Raw genomic sequence first — 16,165 nt, forward strand, 5'->3', positions numbered from 1 at the left:
AGGGCAGCTGCGGGGACCGGGCTGCCGCCCCGAGGGGGAGGGGGGAAGTGCCCCCCTCGGCCAAGCACTCGCTCAGCCGCTTTTTCGGCAACGGACCGGCGTCTTCCCGGCCGTCGCACTGCCACCCCGCCGCCGGTGAGGAACTCAAAGAGCTGCGTTGCACCCTCGCAACAGCCCTGTGAGGTAGGCTAGGCCAAAAGCAAGGGTGGAATGCCCGGCCCAAAGTCCCCCTTTATTGCTGCGTGGGGAGAGAACTCCCATCTTCCAGGCTCCCATTCCAACCGCCACAGCACTGGCTTCCAAGATCGCGGGCTCGAGCAGGAGTCCTGCTTCCTATTTCAAGCTGCCCTCGATTTCGAACCATGAGGACTAGCATCTTACTTACATTTTGGCGGGTGACCTGTAGCTCCATGGCAGAGCACCTGCTTCACAGACCAAAGGTCCCAGATTCGATGCCAGCATCTCCAGGCAGCCACAAAAAACCTTGGCATGATGGTAATGCAAGACTAGGAGGACCAAGGGGCCGACTTGGGCTAAGTGTGGAATGCTTCTAACGTTCCTCCGATGGATCCTTTGAGCGCACACTCAGTGATGTACGCATCTGGCAAAGTCTTACGTTTACAGCCAAGTGGATCCTACAAGGGGCAGAGGCACCCTTGGCCGGTAAGGGCGCTGGTCCCCAAATTTGGTGCAGCGGAGCAACTGACCAGGGTTCCAGAAAGAGGGTCAAGTTCTCCACCTCCCTCCTCTAAAGCTCGTGCTTCAATCCCCACAACTGCGCTGAAACGGACCCCAGCCTCTCCCCACGTGGCCCCGTCAAGACACTCCGCTTCCCGGCCCCATCATCCCCCAATTCTAGCAAGCCTTGCGAGGGCGAGGGCTGGCCAGCTGGCATGCAGGCATTCACTTGCTCAGCCACCCCCGCACACAACCCTTTCCCTCTCCACTTCCTTTTATTTCAGTGCGGAACATAAGAAAGCCACAGAGAAATGGTTTGTTTTTTTTAAGAAAATGCAATTTCTCTTTATACCCATAAAATGATACAATTCTGCCAAGTATAGAAATGCGTAATAAATTATGCGGAATGTTCTCGGTCCCTGGCCGGCACGGCGGTCCCTGCGCTCCGCTCCTCTCGCCCGGCCCCAGGGGAGACCGGCGGCGGCACGCCGGGACCCCCTCCAGCGAACTTTTCCTCTTTGGTATCGGGTTCAGTCTCGGGCGAGGCTCAGGGCGGAAGCGTGGCCCTGCGGAGACCCGTCCGGGCTGTCCGGGGGACGGGTGGGGTGAGCCCGCGGGCGCACAGCCAAGGAAGGGCTTGGAGGGGGACGGGAGGGGATCCCACGGGCCGCCACGCAGCATCGGTCCAAGCGCCCACCCGGTTCGGGGTGCTGGGAGGGGAAGCCACGGCGAGGAGAGGCTGCGGTGCAGGCTCCTGCCCCCTGGAGAGGCGGCTTCCGACAGGGGCCCTTGCGATGTGGGGCCAAGCGGCCCTCCAAGGCACGGGGGCCGGCTGGGGGGTGCGGGGCAAACCATGCTCTGCCAGGGAGCCCTTGTTCTCGGGTAGGCTGCCTAGGGGAGGCGGCTGGGGGGATGAGCTAGCTTTGGGATTGCCCACAATGCTCCGGGGCGACGCCAAGCCAGAGGCACTGTGGGACAGTGAACCGAGGGGCTATGGCCCCTCATCCGGCTGGGCCAGCAGGAATGCCATCAAGAGGCGGCTGGGAGTCCTGGTCCTTAGGCCGCCGGCTCCAGAGGAAGCCTGCAAGTGAAAGGAGACCGCTGCGAGACAGTGTTGGTTGAGTCAGACGTGGTAACAGGAAGCAGCCGGGGCGTGCGGCCCACCCTCGTAAGGCTTGGGAGGTGGATGGGAGCTGGTGCCCGTCGAGGGCGGCCTGGTCAGAGCTGAAGCTTCCCAGCAGACACGTGGATCGGGCCCGGAGCAAAGGAGAGCTGCCATCTCCCCCAAAGCACTAGCCTCACACATCCAAAGCGGGGCACACCCTCGCTCCTGAACAACTGTCCTGAGCAAAGGATGGGGGAGAAATTTGTTCCGTTCTGCCTGCAATGCACCTCTGACTGAATTTCGCCCCTCCAAACACCTCTGCAGAGCAAAATGCAGTTATCTTGCAGTTTGCAAGAGAATTTTCCAGTCAAGAAGCTTCCACAGAAATGTGCAGAAGGAAAATGACTTTCGACAACACATGAAATTCGGAAACGTGCGTACAAAAGGAAGCATCACGGGCAAAAATACTGATGAATTTGGAAATGAATTGTAAGGAAAACGGAAAAGCCTCACAAGTTTGGGAGGCAAGACTGGGAAAAGCGGGAAACGGAGAGCGGGCAAACAGAGAGATCTGTCCCTACTTTGAGCTTGGAGGCCATCTGCCCCACTGATGCAATGCTTCGGGGTATGGGCTGTAACCGGGGAAGTAAAAGGAGGAAGCTCCTTAGAAGCTGAAGTCCGACGTTATACAAAAATAAAATCTCTCATCTCCTCCTCCCGCCACCGCAGGAAACAGTCCCAGGGAACCAACCCTTGGGAATGGGCACAGGAAGGGGCAGACCTTGGGTCCTTCTCGGAGGGGTGGGGGAAGGATTCTGGTGGACCTCCAAAGGGTCTGCTCCCTCTCCACCTCCATTTGGACCAACAAAAATGGGATCCGTGTGCCGAACAGCCGGGCATCTGAGCAGAGCAGGCGTTCTCCCGTCTCCGTCTCCCAGGCGTTGGAAGCGAAATTCGTCCTAGGGGAGGCCAGTGCGAGGCTGCTTCCGCAGGCCCTGAGGTCATCCGATCCGTGCCGTTATCCATCCGGCTCCTTGATTTCCGTCGCTCACTGATCCAAGAGGCACCCACCGAGAACACCCAGTGCCAGCGGGAAATAGAAGAAAAATATCAAGTCTTTCTTTGCTTGGTAGTTGCTGTTTTTAGTTTTTTTCCTATATATGTATATAAAAAAAGACACGTGTCCATCGTGGCGGAGAGGCGGAGACGGGCGAGAACAGGGGAGGGCCGCTCCCTCCCTCTCCGCCGTCTCCGAGTGAAGCGCCGGCCTGCAATGCACCATACACCCCACCTTCTGGCGCAACTGCCGGGATACATTCGTGCGCGGTTTCGGGGGAAGGCTTTGTGCTGCTGAGGCAGGTGGATTATTACTGGGCTTTGACGTTTGTCTGTAAAAGTGCCCCCTTTGCAGAACAGTTCTGGGCGGCGTCCCCATCTGGGGGTTTCCTGGGGGGCTGAGAAATTCGGAGGTTGCGCCATGCCTGTTCCAGCCAGCCTGTGGCCAAGCCGCCCCGGGAGCCAGATATGGGGGCCGTGTTTTGGTTACATGGCCTCGCGCCCCTCGCTGACCCCTTTAGTAGGTCCCGCATCTCCACCACCGCATCCGGGGGACAGCGGGCCATTTCTGCCCTGAGACTGCCCCTTCTTCCAGGAGGCACGTCTGTCCGCCGGGTGTCTGCCCGTCCATCCGTCCAGGACCGTCCCTCCTCTTCCTCACACCTTGAGCGTCTTCTCCGGCCCACCGCCGCTGGGGCTGCTGGCGACGCTGCTGCCGCTGTCGCCTCCGCCGCTGCCCTTCTTCTTCCGCAGGGTCTCGATCCAGCTTGTGCTGGTCCGGCCGGTGAAGCTGGACAGGGCCAGGGAGCTGAGGCGCATGTTCTTCCCGGACATGATGAGCTCGCCAAAGCCCTCCTGGTGGGAGAAGGCGTAGCCCGAGCGCCTCGAGCCCACGCGGCCCACCCGGCCCATGCACCGGTGCTGCGTCTTCTGCTTCTTCCGCACCAGCTGAGTGTAGCGTACCTGGGAAGAGACCGGAGGAAGTTGGAGGTCTGGTGAGCCGGCCAAGGCCAAGGGGGAGATGCGAAGAGCATCTGGTGTTCCAAGTAGCCGGCCCCCGAGCACGACAGCCCACCTTTTCCTTCCTGAAAAGGGGAAGGATACTGGAATCTCCCTCTAATTAATCAGCCACGTTTCCCTAACAGCCAGTAATTTAACCGTGCTTCTTTCTTTTGCTAACGGCTTCTACGATGCTCTTCTCTTGTCCTACAAAGACAGCCTGGCTGTTTAGCTTTAACCTAACGAAGCATTTTGGCTGAAGGGTTTGTCCTGGCCCTCGTGGTGGGAAGGGAAGCAGCAGCGCCTGGCCGAGGCCGAGGCCGGGGCCGGGGGGTGCCACTGCGCGCTCTGTTCGCGTGCCGTAAATGGCAATCCAAGCAACAAACGGACACGTGTGCTTCGTGTGGGCTGCTGCTGCGTCCAGCGCGGTACGACCGATTTGAAAGCGCTCGCGAAGAGAGAGGGGGGAAACGGCTCCCTTCGGTGGCCTTCGCCTCCTCCGCCACACTCACCGTGTCCGAGAGCTCGGGCTTCAAGTCCAACTTGAGGAAACGGAAGGCGACCACGGGCATGATGCACACCACCGTGGTGAGGGCGATGGTGAGCCACACGTCGGGCTGGGCGAGTGTGTTCTGGGCGTTACCTGGCCAGGTGAGAGGAGAAGAGAAGAATGGGCAAACGCCGTTTGAAGCTGGAGTGGAGCTCAGCTCTAACCCGAGGGCCTCTACTCCCCTGAAAGTAGCAAGCAGCCAGGAAGGGAGAAAACGCTCCCAGAATGCAATGCCCTTCAGCACAGTGCAGAATTTTCCCAGAATGCACTGGCCTTAACCACACTGGGAGTTTCCTATATCGCATTGCTCTTGGGAATGCGGAAAAATTCTCCCATAATGCCCTGCCCTTGACCAAATAGTGGCATCTTCCCAGAATGCACTGGCCTTACCCATACTGAGAAAGTCTCCTACAATGCCCTACCCTTGGGAACATAGTAAAACTCTCCCAGAATGCCCTTGACCAAATAGTGGAATTTTCCCACAATGCACTGCCCATTGCCACATAGCAGAACTCTTCCAATGCAACAGCCTTAACTGTACGGTAGAATCGTCTCATAATTCAACAATGCCCTTGCAGCAGGGCTGTCCTGTTTGACAGCCTTTGTCAGCAAAAGAACTTAACTGCTTTGTGCCCAGGCTGGATGACGGAGAGAGAGGGGACCGGGGCGCAGGCTGGAGCAAAGAGGAGGGCCTGGACTCACCAACAAAACGGAACTGGTTGGGAAAGAGCTGGAAGAGGCCGTCGCTGTGCATGGCGAAGAGGATGGCGAAGTAAACAGCCAAGCTGCCCCAGATGAAGAAATGGTTGATGGCCGTCCAGAATCCGGTGTCCAGGCCAATCTGTCAAGGGAAAGGGGGGCAGTCGGCAGGGGACCATGGGAAGAGGAAGGGAGCCCCACAAATAATAATAATAATAATAATAATAATAATAATAATTATTATTATTATTATTATTATTATTATTATTATTATTATATAGCGATTTAGATCCTGCCTTTTCCCCCAGCGTCAGAGAATGATTTCAGCTCAAGGCAGAATCAGACCCTCAGACGAGACAAAAGGGAACCCTCCAGAGGCAAACTGGAATGTTGTTGCCATGGTGGCAGGTTTTGGGAAGCAAGTAGCTCAGGACAACCCTGCCTCTCCCCTCAGTGTTCAGGCTTGACTCAGACGGGGCCTTTGGTGGGGCTGCCCTTCCTGCGGCTGCAACGGAGACTGGTTTTCTCACTCCAGCCGAGCTGGCCACAGGGCAAGGGGCACCAGGGCCTCCGTGATGTCTGGAACAGCTGCAGCGGCACCCCAAAAGAGGAGCTTCCCAGGGTTCCCAAGGCACTTCCCAACAGAGGTGCTGGGAACTCGCCCATGATGGGTGGAAAAGCTTCCCTGGACCCAGCTTAACTGCAGATCTGTGCACCACGATTCCCATTTTCCTGGGAAATGGCCTTCAGTATTCCCATATGGACTTACTGGGAGTTTGCCCATCTCTAGCTGAGAGGGGTCTTTAAAGCTAGGGCATTTGAAAGCCCCATTTTAACAGGTGTTTAATGCTTTGCTAGGAAGTATCAAAGATAAGATGGGGCATGTGCAAAGTGCGATTTCTGCACCACTTAGAAGCAGTAACTCCTACCCAAGCAGAGATCTGGGGGGCACAGTGTATTAGAAACGTGCATTCACCTGCAAGTCCCAGCTCTCCAACCAGACTCCCAGCTCAAGACAGAGCCAAGATTCTAGTCCTCATGTTGACAGACCACTTCTGGGGCAGAGCAGCTGCTGCAGGACTCGCCACAGCCAGGCACGAGCAGAAAGCCGGAAAGTGCCGGCAGGCTTACCTGCACGCTGACGACAATAACAAGAGAGGTGGCGACAGTGACGGCAAAGGACTGGTAGTCGGACAGGTGGGTGTTGTCGCTGAAGACGCCGTAGGGGATGAAGAACATGAAGACAGAGGTGTAGATGCCCTGAGCGATGCAGATGAAAAACTCCCGCTTGTTGAAGAGAAGGTTCAGCTGCCCAGGTTCGTACAGCTTGGGGTACTCCAGGCTACGATGCTCAGGCACATCCTGGAGCGAGACGAAGCAACACCCACATTTACCCTCTGCGGACGGCTCGCCCAGGCCCCGTCCTCCTTTCCTCTCCTGCCCCCATTGCTAGAGAACCGTAGGCGTCCTGCTGAGCAGAACCTGCACTGGCCCTCTGAGGATTTCAGCTGAAGCGGTGTTTTCACACACCTGGACTGCAAGGGGGTGAAGCACAGGCCAAATGTTTTCCAGCCTTCTGATATCTGGGGAAGCATCTTTCAGGGGGTTTTTTTTACAGGGCCTGGTAAAGCAACCTCTCCCTCCAAGGACCCCCATCCTTTCTCTCCCCCCGCCCTTCATCCCTGGAATTCCCCCCCGCCACAAGCTGCCGCTCTCCGATTCCCCACATCCCGCAGGCGGGTCATTAGAAGCTGCGCTCCGCCCAGCTGGGGAAGGCTGCTGAAAGCACGCAGCCTCTCTCCGTGCGTCCCGCCACCGCTTCGGACCCTTCAAGGTCATGTTTACGCACGGGTCACAGACCACAAGGCGGTGCGCGCTGAGCCGTGGCTCAAATAGAGGCGTAATGGAGACGTTTTTCTATGGCTGAGCAACCCTGGCCTTTCCCGGGGCGCCACATGGAAGAATTCGTTCCCATGGTGTGCTGAACATCCTCCCTCACCAGGCACAAAAGGTGCGCCAGTTTGGCAATGACCAGCATAGGTGACGGCTGGACATGCTGGTGAGGGCCTTCAGGTACACAGGTGTGGCTTTTCAGAGTCAGGAGGAAAAACAACTTCAGGTAGCTCTCTCTCTCTCTCTTCTTCTGTCTCTGTCTGTGTCTCTGCATCTGAGTTTAGGCCACAGTTTAACAAGGTGGCTTCCGCTTTCCTCTTCTTTAAGCTAAGCCGCTCCAAGCAAACAGCCTGGCTGCCATTTCATGCATAAAATAAGTCCGATGAGGAGCCAGGAAGCGTGCCAAGCGATTATTCCAGGGGGCTTCCCGTTCCCATGGGAACGGCCATACCGAATTGCTTAGCTCTCACCCCCAGTCACTCACAACAGAGATCAACAGGAGTCAAACTGGGATGGCCCAGGTTTTCCACATGGCAAAGACAAGAAGGCTGGTCTGCACAAGATAATTAATTTCCCCCCACTCAGACCAGAAAGGTTCACTTATTCCCTCCCCTTTCGGCAAAAGGGGTGTGCGTGTGCAAGGTGGCAAGCTGTTGTTGATTCGTGAAACTTTAGTCTAGCCATCCATTGAAGCAGCTCGGAGAAGTTGAAAGGAGTCCAAGCGGAATTCCCACAGTGGAGCTAAAAGATCAGGACTAGGGCCAGCTTGGCAAAGCAAGAGTGTCCTCGCACTATCAGCCCCGGGGCCAAATTTGAGTCCTGAGGGTGGGGCGCACGTGAGCGGGGGCGGGGAGCAGGGCAAAAGGGGTGGAGCCAAACATGGGGGGGACTGCGAAAGTCAGGCAGTGGGGAATGACAGGGAAAGGGGGTACAGCCGGGCAGGTGGGGCACGACAGTCCGGGGCCAGGCGGAGAATCTCAGCGCTCGATGCCCCCGGGGTGGCTCCACTCATCTTTCCCTGGCCTCATCCCACCTTGCAGCAGCCGGAGACGGGATTCCCGGAACTGACCTGGTCGAAGACACCCATGGCGAGCACAGGCAGCGAGGTATAGACAATGTTGTACAGTGTGATGAAGTACTGATCATACACAGTCTTTGGGGTGGGGAAAAGAGAGAGAGAAATTGCTGGTCAAGGCGGTAACCTCACGATCTCTGCTGCCCCCGTGACCGGCTGCAGACGGGAAACGCCCCCCGCCTGCCCGGGCCCCCGGCCGCTCCTGCTGCGCCCTCCCCGGCGAGTACCTGAGCGGAGAAGCCGCAGAAGAAGCCGAACCAGAAGTGCACCATGGTGAAGGCAAAGTTCTTGTAGAAGAAGTAGCAAAGGAACTTGCACATGCGCAGGTAGGACCAGCGGCCGTGGACCAGCAGAAGGCGCTGCAGGAACTTGAACTGCGAGAAGGAGTAATCGGACGCCAGCACCGCCTGGATGCCTTCTTGGCCGCTGATGCCGACCCCGATGTGGGCCGCTGAGGAGGGAGGGAGGAAGCGGGATCAAGCAGGGGGGTCAGGCTCCGTGGGCACCTGGCACTGGCCTGCTCTTCCTCCCCCTCCCACCTGGACGCCCGACCCCTTAAGATGCACGGGGACGGAAGTCAAGGACGCGCTGCGCTCTGGCAGACGGATGGGCAAAGGGGATGTTCTGGATCGCAGTCCCCGAGACCCTGGCCATGTCGCCAAAGACCGTGAGGGGTGGCAGTGGAAAATCCACGTGATCCAGGGGTCTGCTGGCTGTCCAGCCTTGCTCCCGAAGCAGCTGCACCGGTCTTGACACAACTTTCCTACCACCCAGCACTGGATGCCGTCAGACTGCCTGCGGCACGTCCTCCCAAACCCCAACCAGGATTGCGAGGCCGCCAATTTAAATGGATGGCATGTCAGCCCGGAAAGAATCCCAGAGGCTTGGCACACATCAGATCTTCCCCCCCCCCCCCCAGTTCCCATCATCTGTAACTGTTCAGAATGCTGGCTGGGGCTGATGGGAGCTGAGGCCCATCTGGAGGGGACCTGGACAACCACAGGATCCACGAGCCTCTTTCAGCCTAAGCCCAAGTTGCATTTTGGAGAAGTTCTTGGGGCAGGTTGCGTGCAAAATTCTGCAGGGCCAAATATACCAACCTAATCTCGGTTAAAGCTCTTCCTCCTGTAACAGACCTATAAAGTCTGATGGGACTTGGGATTGCAAGGCCTCTTGGAGTGCCTCTCTCCCCAGTCCACCCAGACACTATTTTTCAGTGGTGTCCCCTCGAAGGAAAAAGCATCTCACAGCCTTCACTGGCATATGTAGTGGCATATGTTATTTTTTAATAACAGGTCTGGCTTTATCAAACTTGTTTTAGTTGTTCAACTGTTTCAAATACTGTTTTAATTCTTTTTTGCTGCTTTTATTATATTTGTATTCTAGACCCCATTTCCTTGTATTCTGTGAATTCTTGTAAACAACGCATAGAAAAGAATAGAGCAGAGCAGAGCTCTGCAGGATGATTTCCGCTCCCTTTTGCCCCAGGACTCACTTTTGATCATGCTGACGTCGTTGGCCCCGTCCCCGATCGCCAGCGTGACGGCCTTCTTGTACTTCTTCACCAGCTCCACCACTTGCGCCTTCTGCAAGGGGGTGACGCGGCAGCAGATGACGGCTTTGCAGGCACAGGCCGTCTCTAGAAACTCCAGCTCCATGTCGGCCTCCAAGGCATGTGCCTACGGGAAGCGGACACAACGAGGACAACATGACACAGGGCCAGTTACTGCCCGAACAGAGGGGCACAAGCCGGGCTCCAGCTCCACAGATGAGTAGGATTTGAACCCGAGCCTCCTGGGGGCCTGTATTCCAAACCCAGCCTCCTTCAGATCCACTGTCCTCCAGATATTCTGCTCTGGATCTCCCATCATGCTGAACCAAAAGCCATCCAGGCTCAGGCCAATGAGAACGGGGGTCCCAGCACCTGGTGGGCAAGCAGCTGGATGGCCGCGGAGGTGACTCTGGGGGGATGGCGACTCAAAAGGCAGCGGCTCGATGCTGCTTCTTTCCTCATCTCATCAGGAAAGTAATAAATTGCCTTCCGAGAGGTTTTTCTGCTTCTCTAATTGACAGGTGAGCATAAATATTTTGTTTATTGCTCTGGTATTAACAAGAAGGCGAGAGAAAGTTAACTCGAATGAGTTCAGAGTCTTGCCCCCTCACATGAACTTTCTCTTTTCTTTCATCCTCTTTTTTCTTATTCTATTTTGTATTGTTCTTCTGCTTTGCCAAGAGAACAACAATATCACTTCAATTTGCTGCTGTTTGGATTTTTAAGGCATTTTCTGTTTGCATTCTTTGAAGGGACTTTGGAACGTAAAATTAGATGATTAATGACATTTTACATGTTTAAAGTTTCTGTCTTAGAACTAAGAATTGAGAAGTGAGGATGGTGTAAACTAACCTTGGCATGAGAATATTAGCTGGGAGTATTTTTCAGTTCACTTTGTGGCATTTCAATTGAAGAATAACTGCGCCCTTCGGACGGCTTGGATTTGAGGCCGAGATTATTTCTCAAGGCATTCCTGTGTGTACGCTTGGAAAGAACTTTGAAAGAGATATTTAACAATACCTTGTTTGACTTGTAATGAGAGCTTATTTTGCACTTCTATCAAACTTGGGACTTTTTTTATTATTGGCTAGAGAAATGGGACTTCACATAGATTTAAATATGCTTTTAAGTTATCATAAATGGAAAAAGAAGGGTGTGGGGGCTGACCCAGCGAGCCCGATGTTTTTGATGATGGATGTTGTTTGTAGTTTTTTGTTTGTTTTTTAGCATTATAATTTCAAATAAAACTTATTTAAAAAAAAAGTTCAGGGGTGTTTCAAACGGAAAAAGGAAAGCATTAGAATTTGAACTGGTTAGAAAACCTGTTGATGTATAAAATAATGATTCTTCATTCTTTCTTGCTAACTCTCATAGAGCCTGGGAAGGTATGAACAGGGTTAACTCTGGTGGCTGCAGTATATGGGATGTATTGTTTGTAATTCCCTTGGCCACTTTATTTTGCTCGCTTTAGCCTGTTCTGTTTATGTTATTTTCCTTTGTTCGTTTTTTTTTCCCCTAGGTCATTGTAGATGTTGGGAAAATAAAAATTATTTTAAAAAATGGATCTCTGCGGACATCCCATCCCTCTAATATTGCATGGAGGCGACACTTGTGAATTTTGCTTCAACGGTGGATCATAACTCTCTCTCACAGGCCTCGACAGAAAAACGGCCCAGTGGAAGGCCAAGCTCTTGCCGAGAGGCAGCAGGGGGACCAGGTAGGAGCTGTGGACCAGGCCATGTTCCACGGATCGTCTCTCCTCACCCCTTACCAGACTATGACCATTGATAACTAAGGCGTATTCGCCCGCCACGGCTTCCAGCATGGATGTCAGGTTCGAGGCGGAGAACTTCTCTTGGTAGGTGAAGCCATTCCCCATGGTCCTTGAAGAATCCATCAGTTTCTCCCGAGCTTTCCTGCCAACAGGAAGAGGAGAAAGGATTGAGTGCATCTGGAGGAAAAGGTATGGCATCTGAACAAAGGGAGAGGCAGGAGAGGGGTGTACAGAACACTGGAAAAAGTGGAGAGACACAGATTGTGAGAGAGACACTTCAAGTGTTCATTCCAAAAAGCTGAACGATGTGAGATTTGGGACAGTTAAAAGGAGAGGCTTCTTCACTCCATGCAGAATTAAACATCCAACGATATTTATTATTATTATTATTATTATTATTATTATTATTATTAGAACATTTCTATGCCGCCCCTTGCCGAAGCCTCAGGGCGGCTTACAACACAATAAAATACAATAAAATACAAAAATAACAATATAAAATTAAAATTAACAATATAAAATAAATAAAAATATAAAATATAAAAGAAGTCGCCCTGGCCAGATTTGAAAGGTTTTTAAAGGGGACTCGACAAACAGATGGAGAAGTTTGCCAAAGGCTGCTGGTTCTGATAGTTACATGCAGATTGGAGGCAGCACGAATTTGTATGGCGCTTGCTGAGGAACGCCTTTGTATGCCGCTTGTGGAAAGGTGCTGCTCTTGTGTTTGTGTCCTTCTTGCACGTTTTCCCTGAGTAGCTGGGTAGCCACTGTGCACTTGGCCTGATCCAGCACTGGGGCTCTTAGGATCCTGTGATTAATACAACAAGATTTCTCTTCCTTTCCAAACCTTGGAAAGGATTTGTTTAAAGTTCTTGTATCCTGCCTTTCACAATGTCTCAGGCTGGCAACACAGTGAAATAAATATAAACATGGTACAGCATCCCTAACAAATAAAATCCCAAGTAAAAAAACAAAAACAAACATTTAAAATAATGGGAAAATAAAAAGGTTTCGGCCTGGCACTGAAAAAAGCATCGGTGCCAGGCACATCTCTCTGGGGAGCAAGTTCCAAAGTGAAGGTGCCACCACAGAGAAGGCCCTTCTCACATCGCCACTCCTCTGCTCTTCTTTGAAGAGGGCTCCCAAAGAAGGGCCAGATCTTAGGGGGTGGGCTGGTTTATATGGAAGGAGGCACTGCTTCAAATATCCAGGTCCTAAGCCGTTTAGGGCTTTAACAGTCACCACCAGCGCCTTAAATTGGGCCTGGACTTCAGTCGGAAGCCAGTGCAGCTGATGCATAACCAGTGTTGTGTGTGTCTATTTGCCGCTTCCCGCTGGCAACCTGGTGGCTTCTGTCCTGAACCAACTGAAGCATCCAGACCGTCTTCAAGGGCAGCCCCACATATCTTGTGGCCTTATCTGCTCAAAGCAATCAAAGTGGTGCACGGCTATTTACAATGACATGAAACCTTGAAAGAAAAACAAGAATATTAAAGATGGTAAAAATATTAAGAAGAACCTGGCTTAAGGTTCTTCACTCTATGCCTGTTGAGACAGAAAAGTGCTCCAAGATGTTTAAAGGTAAAGATAATTATTTACCCTGAAAATTACATGGAGCAAATGCATCGGAACACAATGTAAAGGCAAAGAGTGTTCTGGAAGGAGTACATTCCATAGTTCGGGAGCAAGAGAGGAAAAGCCCTTCCGTGGATGCCCCACAAGCACGGGTAACGGACCATCCCAAGGGCCCCTCCTGAGATCTTTAAACCCGAGCAGGTTCCTACCAAGCTTTAGATCATAATCAGCACTGCAAAACGCCAGGTGAACAACACCAGAGGCATTCGAGAAAAATCCACGAAGTGCCAACAAAACACCCTTTCCAGACTTTCCAAGACCCAGGGAAACAAGTCTAAGCTTCTGCAGCACCTAAAGCTTTTTCCCTGGAGCCAAGGAGAGGAAATTCCTGAAGGGAAGTGAGCTACTAAGAAGGCCAGGCCCTGGGCCAGTGCTCCATCCAGCCTGGCGCTCTGTTCATATAAGGGCAAGCCAGCTGCCCAAGCCAGGATGCCTTGAAAGGGATGCACACAAGAGTTCTGGCCGTCCAGGCCCCTCGGCAACTGGTGGACGCAGGCAGCAAGCAGCCGGCAAGGCTAGTAGGCCCGATCGCCGCCTCCTCCATGAATTTGTGCAATCCCCTTTTAAAGCCCTCCAAAACTGGAGGCCATCAATTGAACTGTGCGTCGTGCGGAGTACGGCTTGGCCAGCGTCTTCACTCACCGCAGCTCCTGTCGAACCTCCAGGACGGTGTGGCCCGTGATGATGAACACTTCCGTCATCTCGTCCGTGAGCATCTTGCAGGAGTAGCCAATGTTCACCGCCGTCTCTGAGGAAGGAGCAAGAACAACTCTGAGCCTGGAGCCTGGCCTGAATCTCAGACCCTAAACCCAGAACTTAAGTTGCGACAACAGGACAAGCGCGATCGTTGTAGAACAAGGCTCAACCTCAGAACAAGAATGTCAAAAGGAAGGAGCACATAAAAACAATAGCTCTTCTTTGCCAATCCTCAGGAACACAAATTCAAGAAGTGCTACGGAAGGACCTCCCCTCTAAAGGTTCCTCCTTCCTCAACTTTCACCCCCTGCAAACATTGCTAAGCGAATTACTTTCCTCTTCCCTCCCCATGTATTTTCCTTTGGTGCTGTATGTCTTTAGAATATAAACCTACAGGTAGGAACTGTCTTGTTCCACTTTGTGGGAAAAGAGCAGAGTAAGAATAAATACATATTATTGTTTTGCATTGCAGTGTATTTTATTATAAAATAATTTTATTTATTTTATTACATGTTAGATTATTCCCTAACACAATCCATACTAAGAAAATGTATCCTTTGGCTGGTTAGGTACTAAATAATAAGAAATGATAAAAGGAGGAAGAAGGAAGAAGAAATATAATAAATAAACATGAAAAATATCAACAACACATGTTGTGTAAGCCCCTCCTCCAGGTACCTTCGTTGATAAAAACTTGTAGAGTGACACCAAGGGAGATGGCCTTCTCAGTGGCAGCTCCGCAACTGTAGAATGAACATTTTGCAAGGCTAACCAGGCACCAATATAGTTATTTTTTCGGCATCAAGTTAAGATTTTATTCCTGGGCACTTGGCAACATATGATAGGTTTTAATTAAGTCATGGAATTTTGTTGATATGTTTGTGTGTGTGTGTTTGCTGTCTGTGGATACGTTTGTGCCAAAACTGTTGTTTATATTAGACACAAATCGTATTTTTAAAGGATTTGATCTTTGTAAACTGCCCCGAAAGCTTTGGCTACCGTATAACGTATGAACCCAGGAACTGTCAGGACAACATCATTCCACTTCCCATCTTCCCCAGCAACTGGTGGGCAGACGCGTTCGGTCTGTAATACTGGGAGGAGGATATAAGCCAGAATCAAGCCATAGATAGCTCGAAAGAAACATACTAAATGAAAATGAACAAAACACAATGAACTGAAAATATTCAGCCACTGCACTGTTGAGAGGAACTCTGGAAAGGAACCCATCTTGGCAGCACTTCAAAATCTTCACCTTGCTTGTCTCCGGTCAACACCCAGATTTTGATGTTTGCCAGCGTGAGCAGGGCGATGGTTTCCGGAACTCCCTGCTGCAGCTTGTCTTCGATGGCCGTAGCTCCCAGCAGCTGGAGGGAGAGAAAAGCAAAGACGGTCGGGCCTTCTTGCACTGCCAACTCCATCTGATCCTCACAACAGCCCTTGGAGGTAGCCCGGGCCGAGAGTCGGCGACCGCCCCAAAGCCAGCCAGGGAGCTCCGTGGCCGAGTGGGGACTGGGATCCGGTTCCCCCAGTGCCAGCCCGGCTCCCCAGCGACGACACCACACGGGCCCGAGATGGGCGGCGTACCATCATGTCGTTCTCCACTTCCTCGTAAAGCCGAGCCAGCCGTTCCTCGCGGCCCTCGCTCGCGGTGCTGGCCCGCTGCAGGCGCTCGGCCCAGCCCACGTAGTAGCTCTCCTCCAGGTCACGGTACGCCAGCACCAAGGTACGCAAACCTTCTCCGGCGTACTCCTGCAAGCGGCGAGGAGAGGGAAGTCAGGCAGGGGCGCCATCCACATCCTTCCTCACTCTTCCCTGTCTATTTATTTCTGCAGGTCTGGCTTGCAACGAAACATTTTATTTTATTTATTTCCGATTTATATCCTGCCTTTTTCCTACGAAGGGCTCAAGGCAGCTTACATCCTCCTCCATCTTATCCCCACAACAACAACCCTGTGAGGTAGGTTGGGCTGAGAGTCTGGGACTGGCCCAAAGTCACCCAGTTGGCTTCATGGCCGAGCGGGGACTCGAACCCGGGTCGTCTGAGTCCCAGTCCCACGCTCTTGACCACTGCGCCACATTGATTTATTCAAAACATTCCTAGGCCGCCCCCATCGCAACCAAGCCTCGGGGCGGCTCACAACATTCATAAAAAGATACCATCAATAATTTAAAAACTGGTACCACCTCGGCTATATATATTAAAATCTATAAATACAATAATAATAAATTAACAGTTAAAATAACTTTTAAATAAAAAGGTCTTCGCTTGGCGCCGGAAAGCAAATAACGACGGCGCCAGGCGGACCTCTCTGGGGAGCGCATTCCATAGACTGGGCACCACCGCAGAGAAGGCCCTCCTCCGAGTACATACCCTCCTAATTTCTTTCACAGAGGGCTCCCGGAGAAGGGCCTCTCCCGCAGATCTCAAGGGGCGGCCGGGCATATATGGA

At 52.6% G+C, this 16,165-nt stretch overlaps 1 protein-coding gene across 2 annotated transcripts in view; it reads right to left on the reverse strand.

Moving 5' to 3' along the window:
* Positions 1 to 993: 993 nt before the first annotated feature.
* The window catches only part of ATP8B2 (ATPase phospholipid transporting 8B2), a 39,544-nt gene continuing 24,372 nt past the window's right edge, over positions 994 to 16,165 (reverse strand). For both annotated transcript variants that reach the window (XM_044448602.1, XM_044448603.1), the window contains 11 exons: positions 15,300 to 15,464; positions 14,968 to 15,079; positions 13,659 to 13,764; positions 11,379 to 11,523; positions 9,551 to 9,734; positions 8,283 to 8,506; positions 8,050 to 8,133; positions 6,219 to 6,449; positions 5,091 to 5,229; positions 4,351 to 4,481; positions 994 to 3,802 (listed from right to left, as the gene is read on the reverse strand). In XM_044448602.1, coding sequence (XP_044304537.1) covers positions 3,497 to 3,802; positions 4,351 to 4,481; positions 5,091 to 5,229; positions 6,219 to 6,449; positions 8,050 to 8,133; positions 8,283 to 8,506; positions 9,551 to 9,734; positions 11,379 to 11,523; positions 13,659 to 13,764; positions 14,968 to 15,079; positions 15,300 to 15,464 — 1,827 coding nt within the window. In that variant the 3' untranslated portion in view covers positions 994 to 3,496. The remainder of the gene's footprint in view (positions 3,803 to 4,350; positions 4,482 to 5,090; positions 5,230 to 6,218; positions 6,450 to 8,049; positions 8,134 to 8,282; positions 8,507 to 9,550; positions 9,735 to 11,378; positions 11,524 to 13,658; positions 13,765 to 14,967; positions 15,080 to 15,299; positions 15,465 to 16,165) is intronic.

Source organism: Varanus komodoensis, unplaced genomic scaffold (assembly GCF_004798865.1).
Source record: "Varanus komodoensis strain SLA01 unplaced genomic scaffold, ASM479886v1 scaffold55, whole genome shotgun sequence".
Taxonomy (NCBI): Eukaryota; Metazoa; Chordata; class Lepidosauria; order Squamata; family Varanidae; genus Varanus; species Varanus komodoensis.